Source organism: Paramisgurnus dabryanus, chromosome 12 (assembly GCF_030506205.2).
Source record: "Paramisgurnus dabryanus chromosome 12, PD_genome_1.1, whole genome shotgun sequence".
Classification (NCBI taxonomy): Eukaryota; Metazoa; Chordata; class Actinopteri; order Cypriniformes; family Cobitidae; genus Paramisgurnus; species Paramisgurnus dabryanus.
The window spans coordinates 12,631,434-12,645,810 of record NC_133348.1 but is presented as its reverse complement, the minus strand read 5'-3'; the positions used below and the strand labels follow the sequence as shown (position 1 = coordinate 12,645,810).

At 38.0% G+C, this 14,377-nt stretch overlaps 2 protein-coding genes across 5 annotated transcripts; one reads left to right on the top strand and one right to left on the bottom strand.

Annotated features, from left to right (window-relative positions):
* Positions 1–38: 38 nt before the first annotated feature.
* Positions 39–9,442, top strand: zc3h14 (zinc finger CCCH-type containing 14). Of its 4 annotated transcripts, none has more exons than XM_065256371.1 (17): positions 39–187; positions 687–729; positions 1,525–1,639; positions 2,940–2,980; positions 3,067–3,226; positions 3,303–3,624; positions 4,111–4,268; positions 4,367–4,464; positions 4,551–4,679; positions 4,950–5,027; positions 5,237–5,396; positions 5,480–5,679; positions 5,749–5,890; positions 6,135–6,268; positions 6,351–6,427; positions 9,016–9,122; positions 9,216–9,442. In XM_065256371.1, exons 1-17 carry the CDS (start codon positions 152–154, stop codon positions 9,217–9,219), a joined length of 2,004 nt encoding a protein of 667 aa, XP_065112443.1. In that variant the 5' UTR covers positions 39–151; the 3' UTR covers positions 9,220–9,442. The 4 variants fall into 4 exon arrangements, with proteins under 4 accessions (XP_065112443.1, XP_065112441.1, XP_065112442.1 ...); XM_065256369.1 differs by having other exon boundaries at positions 6,348–6,427; XM_065256370.1 differs by having other exon boundaries at positions 3,064–3,226.
* Positions 9,443–9,532: 90 nt separating this feature from the next.
* Positions 9,533–13,324, bottom strand: eif2b2 (eukaryotic translation initiation factor 2B, subunit 2 beta). Its single transcript, XM_065256372.1, has 8 exons — positions 13,056–13,324; positions 12,795–12,915; positions 12,297–12,448; positions 12,049–12,212; positions 10,256–10,351; positions 10,021–10,158; positions 9,822–9,888; positions 9,533–9,724 (listed from the first exon to the last, which is right to left on the bottom strand). The coding sequence occupies exons 1-8, from the start codon at positions 13,225–13,227 to the stop codon at positions 9,567–9,569; spliced, it is 1,068 nt and encodes a 355-aa protein (XP_065112444.1). The 5' UTR covers positions 13,228–13,324; the 3' UTR covers positions 9,533–9,566.
* Between the last annotated feature and the right edge of the window lie 1,053 nt (positions 13,325–14,377).

The window sequence follows — 14,377 nt, the reverse complement described above, 5'->3', positions numbered from 1 at the left end:
GTTTAAAATACTATCGACCGCGCATGCGCAGTGTCGACAGATACGCTCATCACGAGGCCTAGCAGTCGTTTAACTCTTCCGTCTTCTGTCTTCAATGTTTTAATTCTTGTAATAATCTCCCGATTCGGGGAACACCGCGAGGCTACAAAATATGGAGATCGGAACTGAAATTAGCAAGAAAATACGGGTAAAACATTATTATCCGTAACGTTTGAAAGTCCTAAGCGTGCTACTCTTGCTACAGCTGTTTAAATGTTTGTCTGCTGTAAAAGTGTGCTTGTTTGCTATTGGTTGTTTATGTCGTGTATTAGGTTTGTTTCTCTTTTATTAATTGCGTTATTAAGTATGTTTGGCGTAGTTGCGCTGTTAGTGTAACTTATATAGGATGTTTATGATCGTTACTAACAAAAAGTCCCCTCGCTATTGCTTGAAGGACTTGTGTGCACTACCTGGGAGTAAAGCGTATGCTGTGTTTGTGTGATTATGGTAATCACGTAATACCATAGTAGTGTGAACCATGGTATTACCATCTGACGCTGTCACTTTTACCATGCTACCTAATCCAATCTTTTAAGGGTTATTTTAGTAACTGGTGTCTGTATGTCTTTCTGTAGTCATGTTTCACTGGAGAGTAGGTTTTCGTTTATTTGTCGTCTTCTGTAATGATGTCATTTCCTGTTTTTAAGGCTGCTATTAAAGGAAAGTTGCAGGAGCTGGGAGCTTATGTGGGTAAGATATCACATCAGTTTACATTAAACACAAGACTGTTGCTCAAATATTCATGATTTGGTTATTTTGTCCCACCCCTATTTTATATATTTATCATATAAATATAATATAAATCCTTATGGAAAGATTTAATCAAGAGCAAATCAGGCTGACATATACAGCTGCATTTGTGAATGGGTAGGGGTGAAATGTAATGAAAATAAGTCCATATTTTACTTGCCCTCAAGCCAATTTATGTGTAAATGACTCTTCATTAAGCAAAACACAGTCGGAGTTATATTAAATTATATCCTGGCTTTTTATAATGGAATTGGATAGTGCCCCATTTTTTTTTTAAAGCTACAGTAGCATACCCATCCATCAAAACTAATCCATATGGTTATCAAATGTCTTTCAAAGTGAAGCAGTTGGTTTTTGTACCATTGGGTCAGAGGTCAGCCTTTCACCTGACCTCAACTCGATCGTGAACACGTATGTGTTTTTAAAGTTTCCAATATAAATGTTTCCTTACAAAAACCCATCACTTCACCTCAGAAGACAAGTGTTTGATGAATGCACTTTGTGTGGCTTTAAAAATGGGGCACTATGCAACCATTAGAAAACTGAAAAAGCCATGATTTTGGTTTTTGTCTAAAAGAAGAAAGTCATATACATCTAGGATTGCTTAAGAGTGAGTAATATATGGGATAATTACATTTTTACATGAAATATCAGTTTAAATTTTAGCTACTGTGATATTGGTGTTTAATACATATATCAGATTAAAGTAAACATGTTATTGTGTTCCTGTATCAGATGAGGAGCTTCCAGACTACATCATGGTGATGGTGGCCAACAAGAAAAACCCACAGCAGATGGCAGATGACCTGACCTTGTTTCTGGGCAACAATACTATTACGTTCACTGTATGGTAGGTCTCAGTTTGCTTTTCTGAATGATTTTTCGGTTTTGGTTGACATGAATTTTTTTATAAACCATGCCTGGTAATATATTTTATGCCATATCACATTTTATATAGATAATTTGATACTAGTCTACCACAAATCTAGCCGGATATGTACATACATATACATGATTTATATCTCTGTGGCGGACCTGCTATGCTTAGCTCCGCGTAGCCTGACACCTCTCTAAAAATGTACACGTTAATTTTACGTGGACCGCAAGCGCTGTGATTGGTTTGCTAGAACCCCTCCCTCAGGTCAAAACATTTTTGCATCACATTTCCTCATACGCACATTCACAAAAATACCAAGCAAACTGCATTTGTAATTGCACGTCAACACGAACAAAAATGCAGAAGTATAAATTAGCCTATGGGTCACTGACAAAAAAAGATGGGAAATCTTTTTAATAAACCTATTTTAAAAGCATGCATCAGGTGTATTTCAATGCACACTGTATTTATGTTGATTTTATGCAATAAAAAACATTTGCACCATTTTTATGAAAGTTAAGACTGAATGGACCTGAAAATGTCAAATGGTGTAACCGCCAATTGGGCCAAAGAATGAGAAATATTAAATATTTTATCCACCCAGATGGCAGGTAACATAATCATTAAAATGTAATTTAATGTCAATATTTTAAATTAGTTTTAAAATAGTTTTTGTAATATTTGCCAGACATATGCTGTAAACAGCTCTGTTTTCTAAATATGTTTTGACAAATGATCTAAACATTTATGTAAAAAAATCATATTACACTAAACTAGATGATTATATTTTATTCCACATTTTTATGAATATATTTATACTTTTATTTTAAAAAAACTAGTTACACCAATTGACACAGACTGGTTACACCACATTGACATTTTTGCAATTATCCCCCAATATTTCTTTCAAAATGAAATAAAACCAGAAATGTTAGACTTGGTCTTCACAACAGACAATTTATGCAAAGTAATCTGCAATATTTTAAATTTTAACCCTTTTACATTTAATTGAACCATGCGGACAAAAAATTATTAACGTCACATCATTGACTCCTATATATACTGTACTAAAGGGATACAAGTAAATTTTGACATCCTTTACATTATTTAGTTTGTTTTCTTTGTTGTTTATTTGTATTTCTTATGCACAAATAAAGTAATCTTGAATCTTAAAATGCAAATGTAACTTGGTTATTTCGAGTCGCCTATATATATTGAATTAAAGTTAAGCTTTGTAGCAAAAAGGTTTTTAAATGTTTTGTTTTTGTTGTAGGTTACATGGTGTATTGAACAAACTGAGATCAGTTGCAGTTGGTATGTTTCATATTTCTGACCTTGTTTACACTTACACATGTTTTATGTCGTTATTAGATATATTAATTCTTTTATTTCTTTAGCAGAGCCCGCACCGCTCCACCCATCCGCTCCTCACGTGGACATAAATGTCCCGACAGCAAATGAAAAGAGGGGGGAGGAGCCTCGCGCTCTCGCCGTGTCCAGCTCCCGCTCCGATAAGGTGGAGGGACGAGTTTCTAGCTCCGCCCACGAGCACCATGACAGGTAACAAATTTAGTTTCTTTTTTGACTTGTACTGGTATTTTTACCATCCCGTGTTTGATCAAACTGATGTTTGTAGGAGAGGCTCTTCTGAAAGGCCCTCTAGACTTACATCCACAGTCAAACCTCTGGTCGAAGCGTCAGCTGAAGCTGTGATTGACATCAAGCCTGACCTGGACGATGACCTCATCGGCTATGACCCGCTGGACCATGGCTTGGGCTTGACCAACGCGCGAGCATTATACAGTCGCTCGGCTGCAGAGAGATCACGGCCGGCGGTGGAGTTATCGGGCCAGGGACGAAACGCAGACGCTTACAGGTCCTCCGATATCATTAGAAGTCAGGAAAGGTCGAGTTCCAGCTATGGGCGGGGCTACAGGAGCTCAGCGGAAAGTAGCAGGGTGAGCGGATATGTAATGTAAACAAAAAAAGCTATAATTTGGCTTAATAAATGTCAACAGGGTTTTGTAAAGCTACATAAACGATATAAGGGTATAAAAATAAGGAAGCGTTTCCTTTAAACTTGGTTATTTTAAGCATGTGCCAAGGTCACAAGTGGTCTGGATAAGATTTTTTCCTTCCCCATTTTAAAACCGGTAGCTTCTGCTATTCAGTCATGTTGTTATTTCTGGTTTCATCGTCAGCAGTTTCCCTGCCGTCTGCACTTATTTTTTACTTTCTCAGCACCTCATCTTTGTACATTTACATATTATATTTATGCATTTAGCAGACACTTTTATCCAAAGACTTGCGGTTCAATAAAGACATTTCTATCTGTGTCTGGGAATGAAACCCATGACCTTTGCACTTCTAACACAATACTTTACCAGTTGAGCTACGGTAACACAATGCACTCATGTGGTTCGGTTTTGTTATTGTTGTGGCAGGAGTCCCGAAAGCGAAAAGCCCCCATGGCCAGTTCGGTGTTTCGGGTCCACAAAGGTCATGACCGCAGGCAGGAGAGTGAAGATCTGGAGGAAGATGAAGATGAGGAGGACTATGGTCTTGCCAGCAAAGTGTCCCTGCCAGCTAAACCAGAGCGCAAGTGCGTCCTTCTGCAATGAAAACCTTTTTATGCCAATCAAGACTGATTTTTTTAGTTCTGACAGGAGTTGGCGTGTGTGTGTGTTGGTTTTTCCACAGGCCTTCACTTCCACTGGCCAAACAAGCTAACAAAAATCTCATCCTCAAAGCCATCTCTGAAGCTCAGGAATCCATCAACAAGACCACTGCATATGCAGGTTAAAAAATTTACATTTAATAATACAAACAATTCTAGTTTTATATAACATAACTCATTTGGATTTGATCTCTTTTATCGTTTTAGTTCCCCAGCGACAGACTGTACCCGTTGCACCACGGACACGTTCCAGCAGCGACGAGCTCAATAATGCTGCCATCCGATTGGTCCAGGAGCATCTGCAGGCACTCGCACCTCAGGAAACATTGCACAACAGTGAGTATCACAGTAGATAAACTGATGTAGTGTTGGGTACCTGTTGGCTTTGTAAAACACTTCTCATATTCTCGTTGAATAAAAGCATCCAGCTCAAATTCAAGCTACGAAAGCTTTATAATATTATTCATAGCTCTGGATTAATGCTTAGAAGTTTATAGCACACCTATTTACAGCAAGGTGAGGAATTGTTGGGAAAATTTTATCTGAATACCTTGTCAAACACCACGAATAATATAATAATAATCTCTCTATCTTTGTGTTTTGTAGCACAGCCCAGAGCTTTATCTTCTCGTCTGCAGCTCGATATCCCACAGGAGGAAGTCATAGAGCGGCCGGATGAATACGGTGAGTGATTGGTAGTTTCTCAAGTGTCTCTAAAATTTCATTTCATGACGCCATCCATGAACATGACTTGTAAGTCCTGTCAGATCGACAGTGAAGTTGAAGACTACAACTCCCATCATTCATAGCGGCATAAAGCTGTGCCGTTGTTGTTGTTGTATAGAGGTGTAAATACATACAGCAATTTTAATGTTTCATTTTGTTCTACACAGAGCTTCAGGTTTTAGAGGCCGCGAGAGTCAAAGCTCTTGATACTCGTTCTTTCATCGTGAGAAAGCCAGAGCTCGATCAAAGTCCACCAATCAGGAGCCGACTCGGCACCATCAGTCAGAGTGAAGACCCGCCCACCGCATCTCGAATGGTGCAGGCCAGGTATCTATTGCATTATGAACATCCCAATAAATTTTTAACGCACATAATCAATGATACATCAACGTGCTTGTGTCTTCCTTCAGAGAGAAACCTGAGGTCACGGGTGGAGCCAGTCCAAAGTTCATAGTGACATTGGATGGAGTTCCAAGTCCTTTAGCCAGTCGCTCAGACCAGGAGATGGAGACTGAGGAGGAGTTCAGTGCGACTTCTGACCTTCGAGAAAATAACAAACCTAAACCTGCTGTCCACCTCAGACTTGGCACTGAGCTCCTAAAAGCTGACGGTAAGAGGAATATTAACAAATGGAAAAGAGGGCCATGAGACTAGATTCTCACAGGAATCTCATTTGCAGATGGAGAAATGGATGTTGATGAGGACATGGATGTAGATCCAAATCAAACGAAAAGACAGAAAATGTCTGAACGCTGCAAGTTCTGGCCTGCATGCAAGAGTGGAGACAAGTGTTTGTACCATCACCCCGTCACACAGTGCAAGTAAGAAACACACACACACAACATACACAAATTAAGGAAAGAAAAGTGCAGAAATGTCTGTAGGCACGTGCGTTAAATTTTTTTTTCTTTTAACTGATAATATTAATCAAACATAAATCGGTTCCTTTAACGTTTAGTCTGATTGTGTAACAGCCCTACATAGTAAGGCCAATCATATCCTGTCCTTTTGCAAATCATTATTAAGTTAACTATGTAATGTTTTTGTGTATCTGTTCTCTTGCAGAATGTTCCCTAGCTGTAAGTTTGCCGATAAATGTTTGTTCATTCATCCAAACTGTAAATTCGATGCAAAGTGCACCAAGGTGGAGTGTCCGTTCACACACGTGAGCCTTCGAGGTCACAATCCCACAAGAGCAGGTGTGTGTGTGATGAAGTAAAAATATATAGGAAAGTATTTAGAAGATCCATTTTAATTAGGATTTGTCCTCTTATTCAGCAGTTGCAGCTCCATCTAGCAGTACGTGCCGGTTCTTCCCAGAGTGTAAAAAAGTGGACTGTCCTTTCTATCACCCAAAAGTGAGTTTGAACTCTTTAATACATATTCTTGTTTATCTGTTTAGTGTTTGATTAAAGTGTAAAAGCAGTCATTTAAAGGCACAATATGTATAATTCTTGCAGGAAAATATCCAGGAACAGATAGCGCAGAGTTATGTTTTGTTAACGTGTGTGCTTACATTATCCCAAATGTTTTAATACAAGGAATTTGCTGTTTTAAAAAGCATTGCATCCCTGTTCATAGTGTCGCCTTTAAGTGGTGTCATGTCTGCATTATCCCTGATTTCTGCTTTTCCTGTGGTAAAAATCATAGATTTTATGCAATGCTGCGCAGACCGGTTGGTGTATGACATCATAATATCGCGAGAGCAATCAAAAAAATTGAGAGTCAAGATAAGGGCTGTGCAAAAATATTGATACAGGTAACTATCGTGATATTTTCTACGATAGTGTATCGATATTTCAATCTCTGCTATCGTTTTTTATTTATTTATTATTAATAATCCCTCTGTGTGCGTCAAACGACCTCCTTCGCCGCTGCTGTAGTTGTCGCTGTCCGTTGTCTATCATATACACCCAATGTCTCAGAAGTAAGGGGAAGTTTCAGGTTGGTTTCCAAACTCCCTTCTTTCCACACTCCTTTACTCTTTTCCTGCCAGCGGTTTTTTTTTTTACGTTGTCAGCGAACGTTAGTATTTCATGCCTTTCAGAAGATTTTCTTTTTTAAATACATAAACAAACAATATATCAAATGAAAGAACAGACCCTCTGCTTTTAAACAAAAAACTGTTTCATCCTATCTTCAATTGTTCTCTTTTATAACCTCTCAAATGTGGGTAGGCTTCTTCAAAAAGACAAAATTTTGAGAAAAAAGCTGAGATAATTGCATTTTTGTTAGAGATCAGATTCAGAGCGATGATCAAAACATACACAGAGTATTTACTGTTTTTGTATCAGTGGATGCTTCAGTGTTTTATAGACAGTTTCAGCAGTAACTAACAACATAAACAAGAGGCTTTCGTGGTTAACACGTAACTTCTGGTAAACTCCGCTAAGAATAAATAACAACAAAGTACTTTAAATGTAGTTTGTTTATTTATATAACAAGCAAAATAAACAACACGTAGAATACCTAGGAAACCAAAACATTACTTTTTTCGACAAGGTATTTGTTTAAGAGTTCAGTTTAGCAACTAGTCAGATCATTAAAAAAACTAAAAGCGGAAGTAAAGTCCGGACCAGACGCGTATGGCGTCACCGCACGTGTGTCCGATGAAACCGTCTATAAGTTGGGTAAGAGTGCCACCTAGTGGATAATAGTGGAAAATGGATTACCGTAAAAACTTGTCATTGCCAGGGAAGCGTTTTCTCTGATGATTTATTTCATCAATTAAATGGCGGGAAAAGAGTTAAGAGTGCCACAGGGATAACATATTTTTGTAGGCAAGACCTGGAAGCAAATTAGCATTTTAGCACGTTCGCTTCCATCGTCTTGTGTATAGTCAATTTTTTTTTTGTTAAATGCCTAAAAGGGACACAAGGCAGCATTTTTATGTTAATAAATCATCTTCGTAAGTCGGTATATGGTTAAATGACTCATTACATGACAAATGAAGACTCTCTCGCCCGCCCCTACCGTCTGTAGGAAGAATACCCCACTTGCAAGTTCGCTGTATCCGACCCGGTGTCCTTCAGTCTGTAAAGTCTCAGATATAGAAAGCATTTACTCCCAGACACTAGGGGGAGCTAGTGGAGAAATTATACTCAGACTTGCCTGTGTGCCTTTAAATAAGATCTTAGGTTAACATAATCCCAAGATATTTTCATGTTTTATTTTATGGCATAAAACACTTTAGTAATACCCCTCTCGTGACTTTTTAAAGCGTTAACATGTCTGTCAAATGCGCGGTTGTTAATATGCCAAGTTGCTACATTGAACTACATACTTTGTCTGGGACTTTAAACGTCATCACGCATGAAGATTTTAAAAACAACCCAACAGGGGCACAATTCCCAATGAGGTTTAAAAGGGCTGCTGGAAGCTTTGTGGTGAAGACGTTGATGTCGAGAGACCATGGTTTAGTTTGCTTTTAGCCTGAAGTTAGCTTTTTATTTCTAGTAAACGCATTAAGAGTGGTCTTCAAAATTCATAAAAGTTGTGTTCATCTGTGAAAATAATTTTTTGGACAAAACGTGTATCATAAACTTTTGTTAAACACTAACCTTATTATTTAAGGTAATCCAGAAGTCTATGTGAAAAATTAATAGGCTTTTGTGCAAGGGAACCAATGTCCTGCTAACCCCGAACTGGCCTAAAAAAAATTCTTATTGCTGAGGCACTCAATAGGGTCAAGATGCGATTTCGTTTTGTATGGCGACCTCTAGTGTCAAAAATGACATATTGTGCCTTTAATTCTGGTTGATGTCATGATGGTTCTGCCCTATTTTCTGGTTAAATATTGTTTAGCTCTGAAATGTTTAAGTAAATCAGTCACAAGTAAGTTAATCTAGTTTTAAGATTTTATGATAAGCAGCATTCTGCTTTAGATTGGTTTGACAAATGATTGTTATTAAAACTTATATTTAGTCATTATTTCTGTCTTGTGTAGCCGTGTAGATTTGCAGCACATTGTAAGCGTGCCGGCTGTACCTTTTATCATCCAACCGCTGCAGTGCCGCCCAGAAGTGCTCTGAAATGGACAAAATCACAAAGCAGGTACCACAAATCCATCTCAAGTATTCACTCCTGGAAGGAGTGTGCATTTTGTTTCAGTTAACATCATTGATGTTTCTGTCTCTTTATTTACAGCTGAAACATGAACATTGCATCACTGAATGTTCAGACCTGAGCTATCGAATGATTTTTACTCTCACACAGAGCTTCCTTTCTTTCCTGTGATGTCATGATCCAGAATTTGTTTTGTGCTTTTCTTTTTTTTGATGAATTTTTAAAACAAGTAATTTTATAAACTGTAGCTCTCTCTGAGCCATTTGCCGAATGTCTTTGGTGGATTAAAGAAAAACAGTTCACATGTATATGTTGTCTTGACTTCATAAACATCTATACAATTTCAATAATATTATTTTTATCTAAATATGTACTGTCTTCAAGTTAAAAAAGCCATATTAACATGCGAGTCAAAGATTCTTTATTTCCAATCTAAAGTTCGTGATCTTCAAGGTGATAAAGTTCACTAATCAGGCGGTAAATATATGATGGAGCGTGTCCACCGATGTTGGAGATGAAAAGCGTGATCAGTTCTGGAGGGACGTAGTCAAATACTGGACAGTGAGCGTTGACCTTCGACAAAATCTCACCTGGAAACAAAAGATTCATTTCAAGTCAAAACATAGAATGGTGGTACCAAAGATAGTGTGCTTCGATATTAAACAAAATGTGAAGGTGCGATGTTACCTTCAGTGAAAGGAAGAACTTCATGTGGTGAAACAAACTTATGAAAGGTGTCGTCCTCATTAGGAAACTAAAACACAAGTGAGATGCGCAAACCAAGTCAAGTATCTGCATTCCATCAGCACTAAAGCTTCATGTAATGGGTAACTTACACTGACGTTAGTGTTACTAAATCATTAAAGTAAGACAGTGCAGCGGATACCTGTGGCGAGAGCTTAAACATGGGCGCGCACACGATAAGAGGAGTCGAATGGTGTTTGGCAGCAAGAGCCAATGTGTGTGTGCCGTTAACCGCTCGCAGACCTCCATTAGCCAGAACTGTCTGTGTGCCAATAATAACCTGAAGATCACAACAACATGAAGCAAAACTTTATATTTACATCAATAATTTAAACTGGGTGCTTCTGGTTAAATAATCTCCCAAACTTAAAATGTACCTTATTCACTCGTGACATCACAGCAAAAATGGCAGCGTCTGGTATGACCGTCGTCTCAATGTCCTCTTTGGAAAGACTCAAGGCCATTTCATGTCCCTGAAGGGTCATAAGAGACAAAAGCACTTAAGAATGAGTTTATTGGAGACTTAAAGACCAGTTAAGTACTTTAAAGGCGGGGTGCACGATTTCTTAGGGGCTGTTTACACTTGGTATTAAGATGTGTTTTCATCGATCGGATCACAAGTGGACGAGAGAGACACATTACGTTTACACCTGGTATTTAAATCCGTCTCTTTCGACCGCTTCTGTTCTGAATACTGTGAGGGGACGGTCCGTGAGACGGTGGGCGAGTCTCTCTGCTGTCATTCAAACGCGAGCGGGAGTAATTATGAGTTAATATGGACGCAAACTAATATTATGTCGGAGTCCGCTGCTTGTTTAGCAAGTAAACATGCTGCACAGTGTTTTGTACGTTTAAATGTTGGAGCTTTCTCTGAATTTTCTGCGCAATTGATGAAATAGGATCGCGCAACTTTCACACGCTTTCAAAACGAAACTACGGAGAACACCCGCAGTAGTTTTATCAATGAAAGGCTAAAAACAGAGCTGTTCACGCCAGAAGTCAAAAAAAGACGTAAAACTTGTGTTTAATACCTCAGATTAGATAAATGGGCGGAGAGAAGGCGGTCGCGTGTGGCTGTTCGAACACATTCAACCACATTTGCGTTCCGCAACTCCAAAGCGATCTGATCGGAAGTGGTTTCGACTACCTCTGGATTAGGGCTGGGTATCGATTCAGATGTTCCAGATCGATTCAATTTCGATTCAAAAGCTATCAAATCGATTCGATTCCGATTCTCGATTCAATTTTCGATTCCGATTCTCGGGTTGGTTTTTATACTCGATTCTTGATTCAACCCAATGAATATAGATTTAATACAAATACTATATTAATAAAAATAACAGTGAACATAAGTTTACAAGTGGGTAATTATCAAAACGTTTTGAACACCGTTTACACCTGGCATTAACGTCGTCCACTTGGGATCCGATCGACGAAAACGCATGTTAAAGCCAAGTGTAAACAGCCTCTTAAAAACACTTTGGAAAAGGGAGTCGTGCCGAGTACCAAAACACACTTGGAGCCAATCAGCTGTAAGGGGCGTATCTACTAACCGACATTGTTGCGTATGTGAGGGGCGAGTCTATCAAATGAAGTCCAGATTTTATTGGGTGGGGCGTGTTTGTTTAGGTGATTTCAAATGCCAACATTGGCTTTCAGAAATCGTGCACCCCACCTTTAACCTTGTAAAACTTTACACTGATGTATTTTCAACATCTTTCTACTAATAATTATTTAATGCAAGTTATGTAAATTCTCAGTTATTTATTATGCAGTTGCCAGTAATGAGATGTGTTTTAGTTAAATATGCAGTGTGTAAATTTTGGTGGCGTCTAGTGGTGAGATTGCAAATTGCAACCAACAGCTCACCCCTACCTTTCGAAAACACAGAGAAGCTACGGTAGCTGCCACAGGACAATCAAAACGCTCTCTGTAGAGCAATTTGTCCGTTTAGGGCGACTGTACAAACATGGCACCGCAAATTGGCAACCCATGGTTTATATAGATAAAAACGGCTCATACTAAGTTAATAAAAACAAAGATTCATTATGTAAGGTGTTTATACAACACTGATAATATAGTTGTGTGTATTATACTGCATTTTTGTCAAAAGATCCTCCTAAAATTTACACATTGCACCTTTGAAAAACAAAAAATGTAAAGTACTTGCCTGACAGAAGGGTGCACATTCTGCGACCATAACGTGGAATTTGCGCTTTCGCGCTGCGTCTTTAAGGAAAGCCTCCACTGTTCTGGAGCGTCCGATGGTCATGATGACCTCATTGGAGTGAATGTGTTCAAGGGCCTGCATGGAGATGTTGTCCGTGGTGCCCTCTAAAAAAGAAACAGATCCTCTCAATCACAATATGATCACAACAAAAATCTACCCTTTGGAAAACAAACTTTTGTGCGTCTCACCCAGTTCTGTCAGCAGTTCATTGATGGCTTCAATCACATTGGCTTTTAGATGAGCGAAGTGCTGTCTGAAGTTGTCCTCGCTGGATCCTCCAGATGTCAGAAGCTTGTGCAACGATTCCTGCTGATCCATCTCCTCGCTGCTGCCTTTTGACCTGAAAAGTGATCAGAGATCTGCTGTGTGAAATCTCAAATCTGAAGCAGAGTGACTTTATATTCACATCAGTAAGACATAAAAAGTCTGCTTTAAGCTTAAACATTAAAACAGTTAACAGATTTAGATGCATCAGAATATAATTTAAATATTTAGTGATCCTGTCAATTTAAACACTGCGTTATGTTATTGTTTTTAATTTCATCAATGATAATCAGAATGACACTATAAACAAGTTAAAGGTCAATTGGGTTTCAATGGATCTCTCTGCACAAAGCATCTTATCTTGATGCAACCCACGTGAAAGGCCTATGAAAGCAATGTTTACTTAATCGAGAATAATTCACCTTGCATATTCTTCACGAATAATTTTCAGCACCCTGCGGATCATGTTACCCACGGTGGTTTCTGACGGCTGTGCAGCTGTCATGCGTCTGCCCTCTTTCCGTATGATCTCCATCAGCTCACCTGAAAAAGAACCGTCAACATAAACTTGTGCTTCTTTACATTATACAATTGTGACACTGCAGGTGGGTCCTTATATTGAGCTTATTGTCTGTTTAGTAACCATGATGATTTTAATGTGACACACTGTGGTTCTAACTCACCGGCGCTGCTCCAGCGGGCCTGCGCGGTGATTCTGCGGAGTAAAGCGCTCGTTTCTCGGGCAGTTTCCGCGGAGCCCCGGAGAGATCCAGTCCCGCTACCGCAGCGCTTCAGCTCCGTCAGAAAGGCTTCAATGCGTTCGGACAGGTCAGTCTCTTTATCTGCTCCTGGCATTTTCGTTTATTCAGACAGATGTTCAGTTGACAGCGCAAAAACTCAAGAACCAGAGAAACAATTTCATCCGGGTTATGACTCCTGCGCTTCTTCTGTTCTGTTGTTTTAACAGAGCTGTGTCACAACAGCGCCGCCTACCGTATGTGTTCCGTTCTTGTTTTTGTTTTTTGATGACTTTAACGTTTTTTATTCTCAACAGCTTTTTAAAGAAATGCTGCTAAGGTTGAGGTGTATCATTCTGTTTTATAAATGATTTAAAAATATATATAACGTTTTGTGTGATTATAAAAAGTACATATCTGTACCGGACGGGGGCGCTCTGGCTAGAATTATCTGTGTTCCGTTCTTACTCTTTATCGACACTTTCCAATGTTTACATAACATTTACATTTATTTGAACTTTAAAAATAAGAGTCAAAATTTAGTTAATTATTTTAAGGGGTCTTTGTTGATTGTATAAAACAGGTTTTCATATACCTAGCTACATTCCTTCCCATACAGCAAAAAAGTTTTTTAATATATTTTGCTGAAATATATTTTTGAAAATGTTTAAAATATATATATTTTTTACCAATATATTTTTTTGCCCATTTTTGGTATATTTTGAAATAAGTTTTTAAAATAAATATATTTTAAAGTAAGGAAATATTTTCACATTGCATTGGAAGAAAAACTTTTATGTTTATGTTATAAACCAGTAAACATAACAGGTTTGAAATATATTTAAAACATGTTGGCCAAGAATACATTTCTCTTGTAAAATTAGAAATGTATTTGCTTGCCCTTGAAATACATTTTGAAATATATTTAACCTTCACATCAACATATATTTTCAATATACAAAAATATATTTAGCATATATTTAAAACATAATTTTGGCCAGAGATTTTTTTTTGCTATATGGGTTAAGATGATAATATACACATGTTTGTTTTTTAGTCAGAGCATAATTCCCAAAGTAAGATTACCGTTATTTCAGTTTTGATAAGCATGCGATTAGTCTTAAACATGGAAAAATATTGAGTAAGTGATCCTAAAGCGTAGTGTATGCAAAATAATGTAAATATAGATGTGTATTAATGTTAAGTTATTTACTGTAGCGTTTTGTAACTTTTATGATAGTGATAGTAAAATAAATTCATTAAAACAA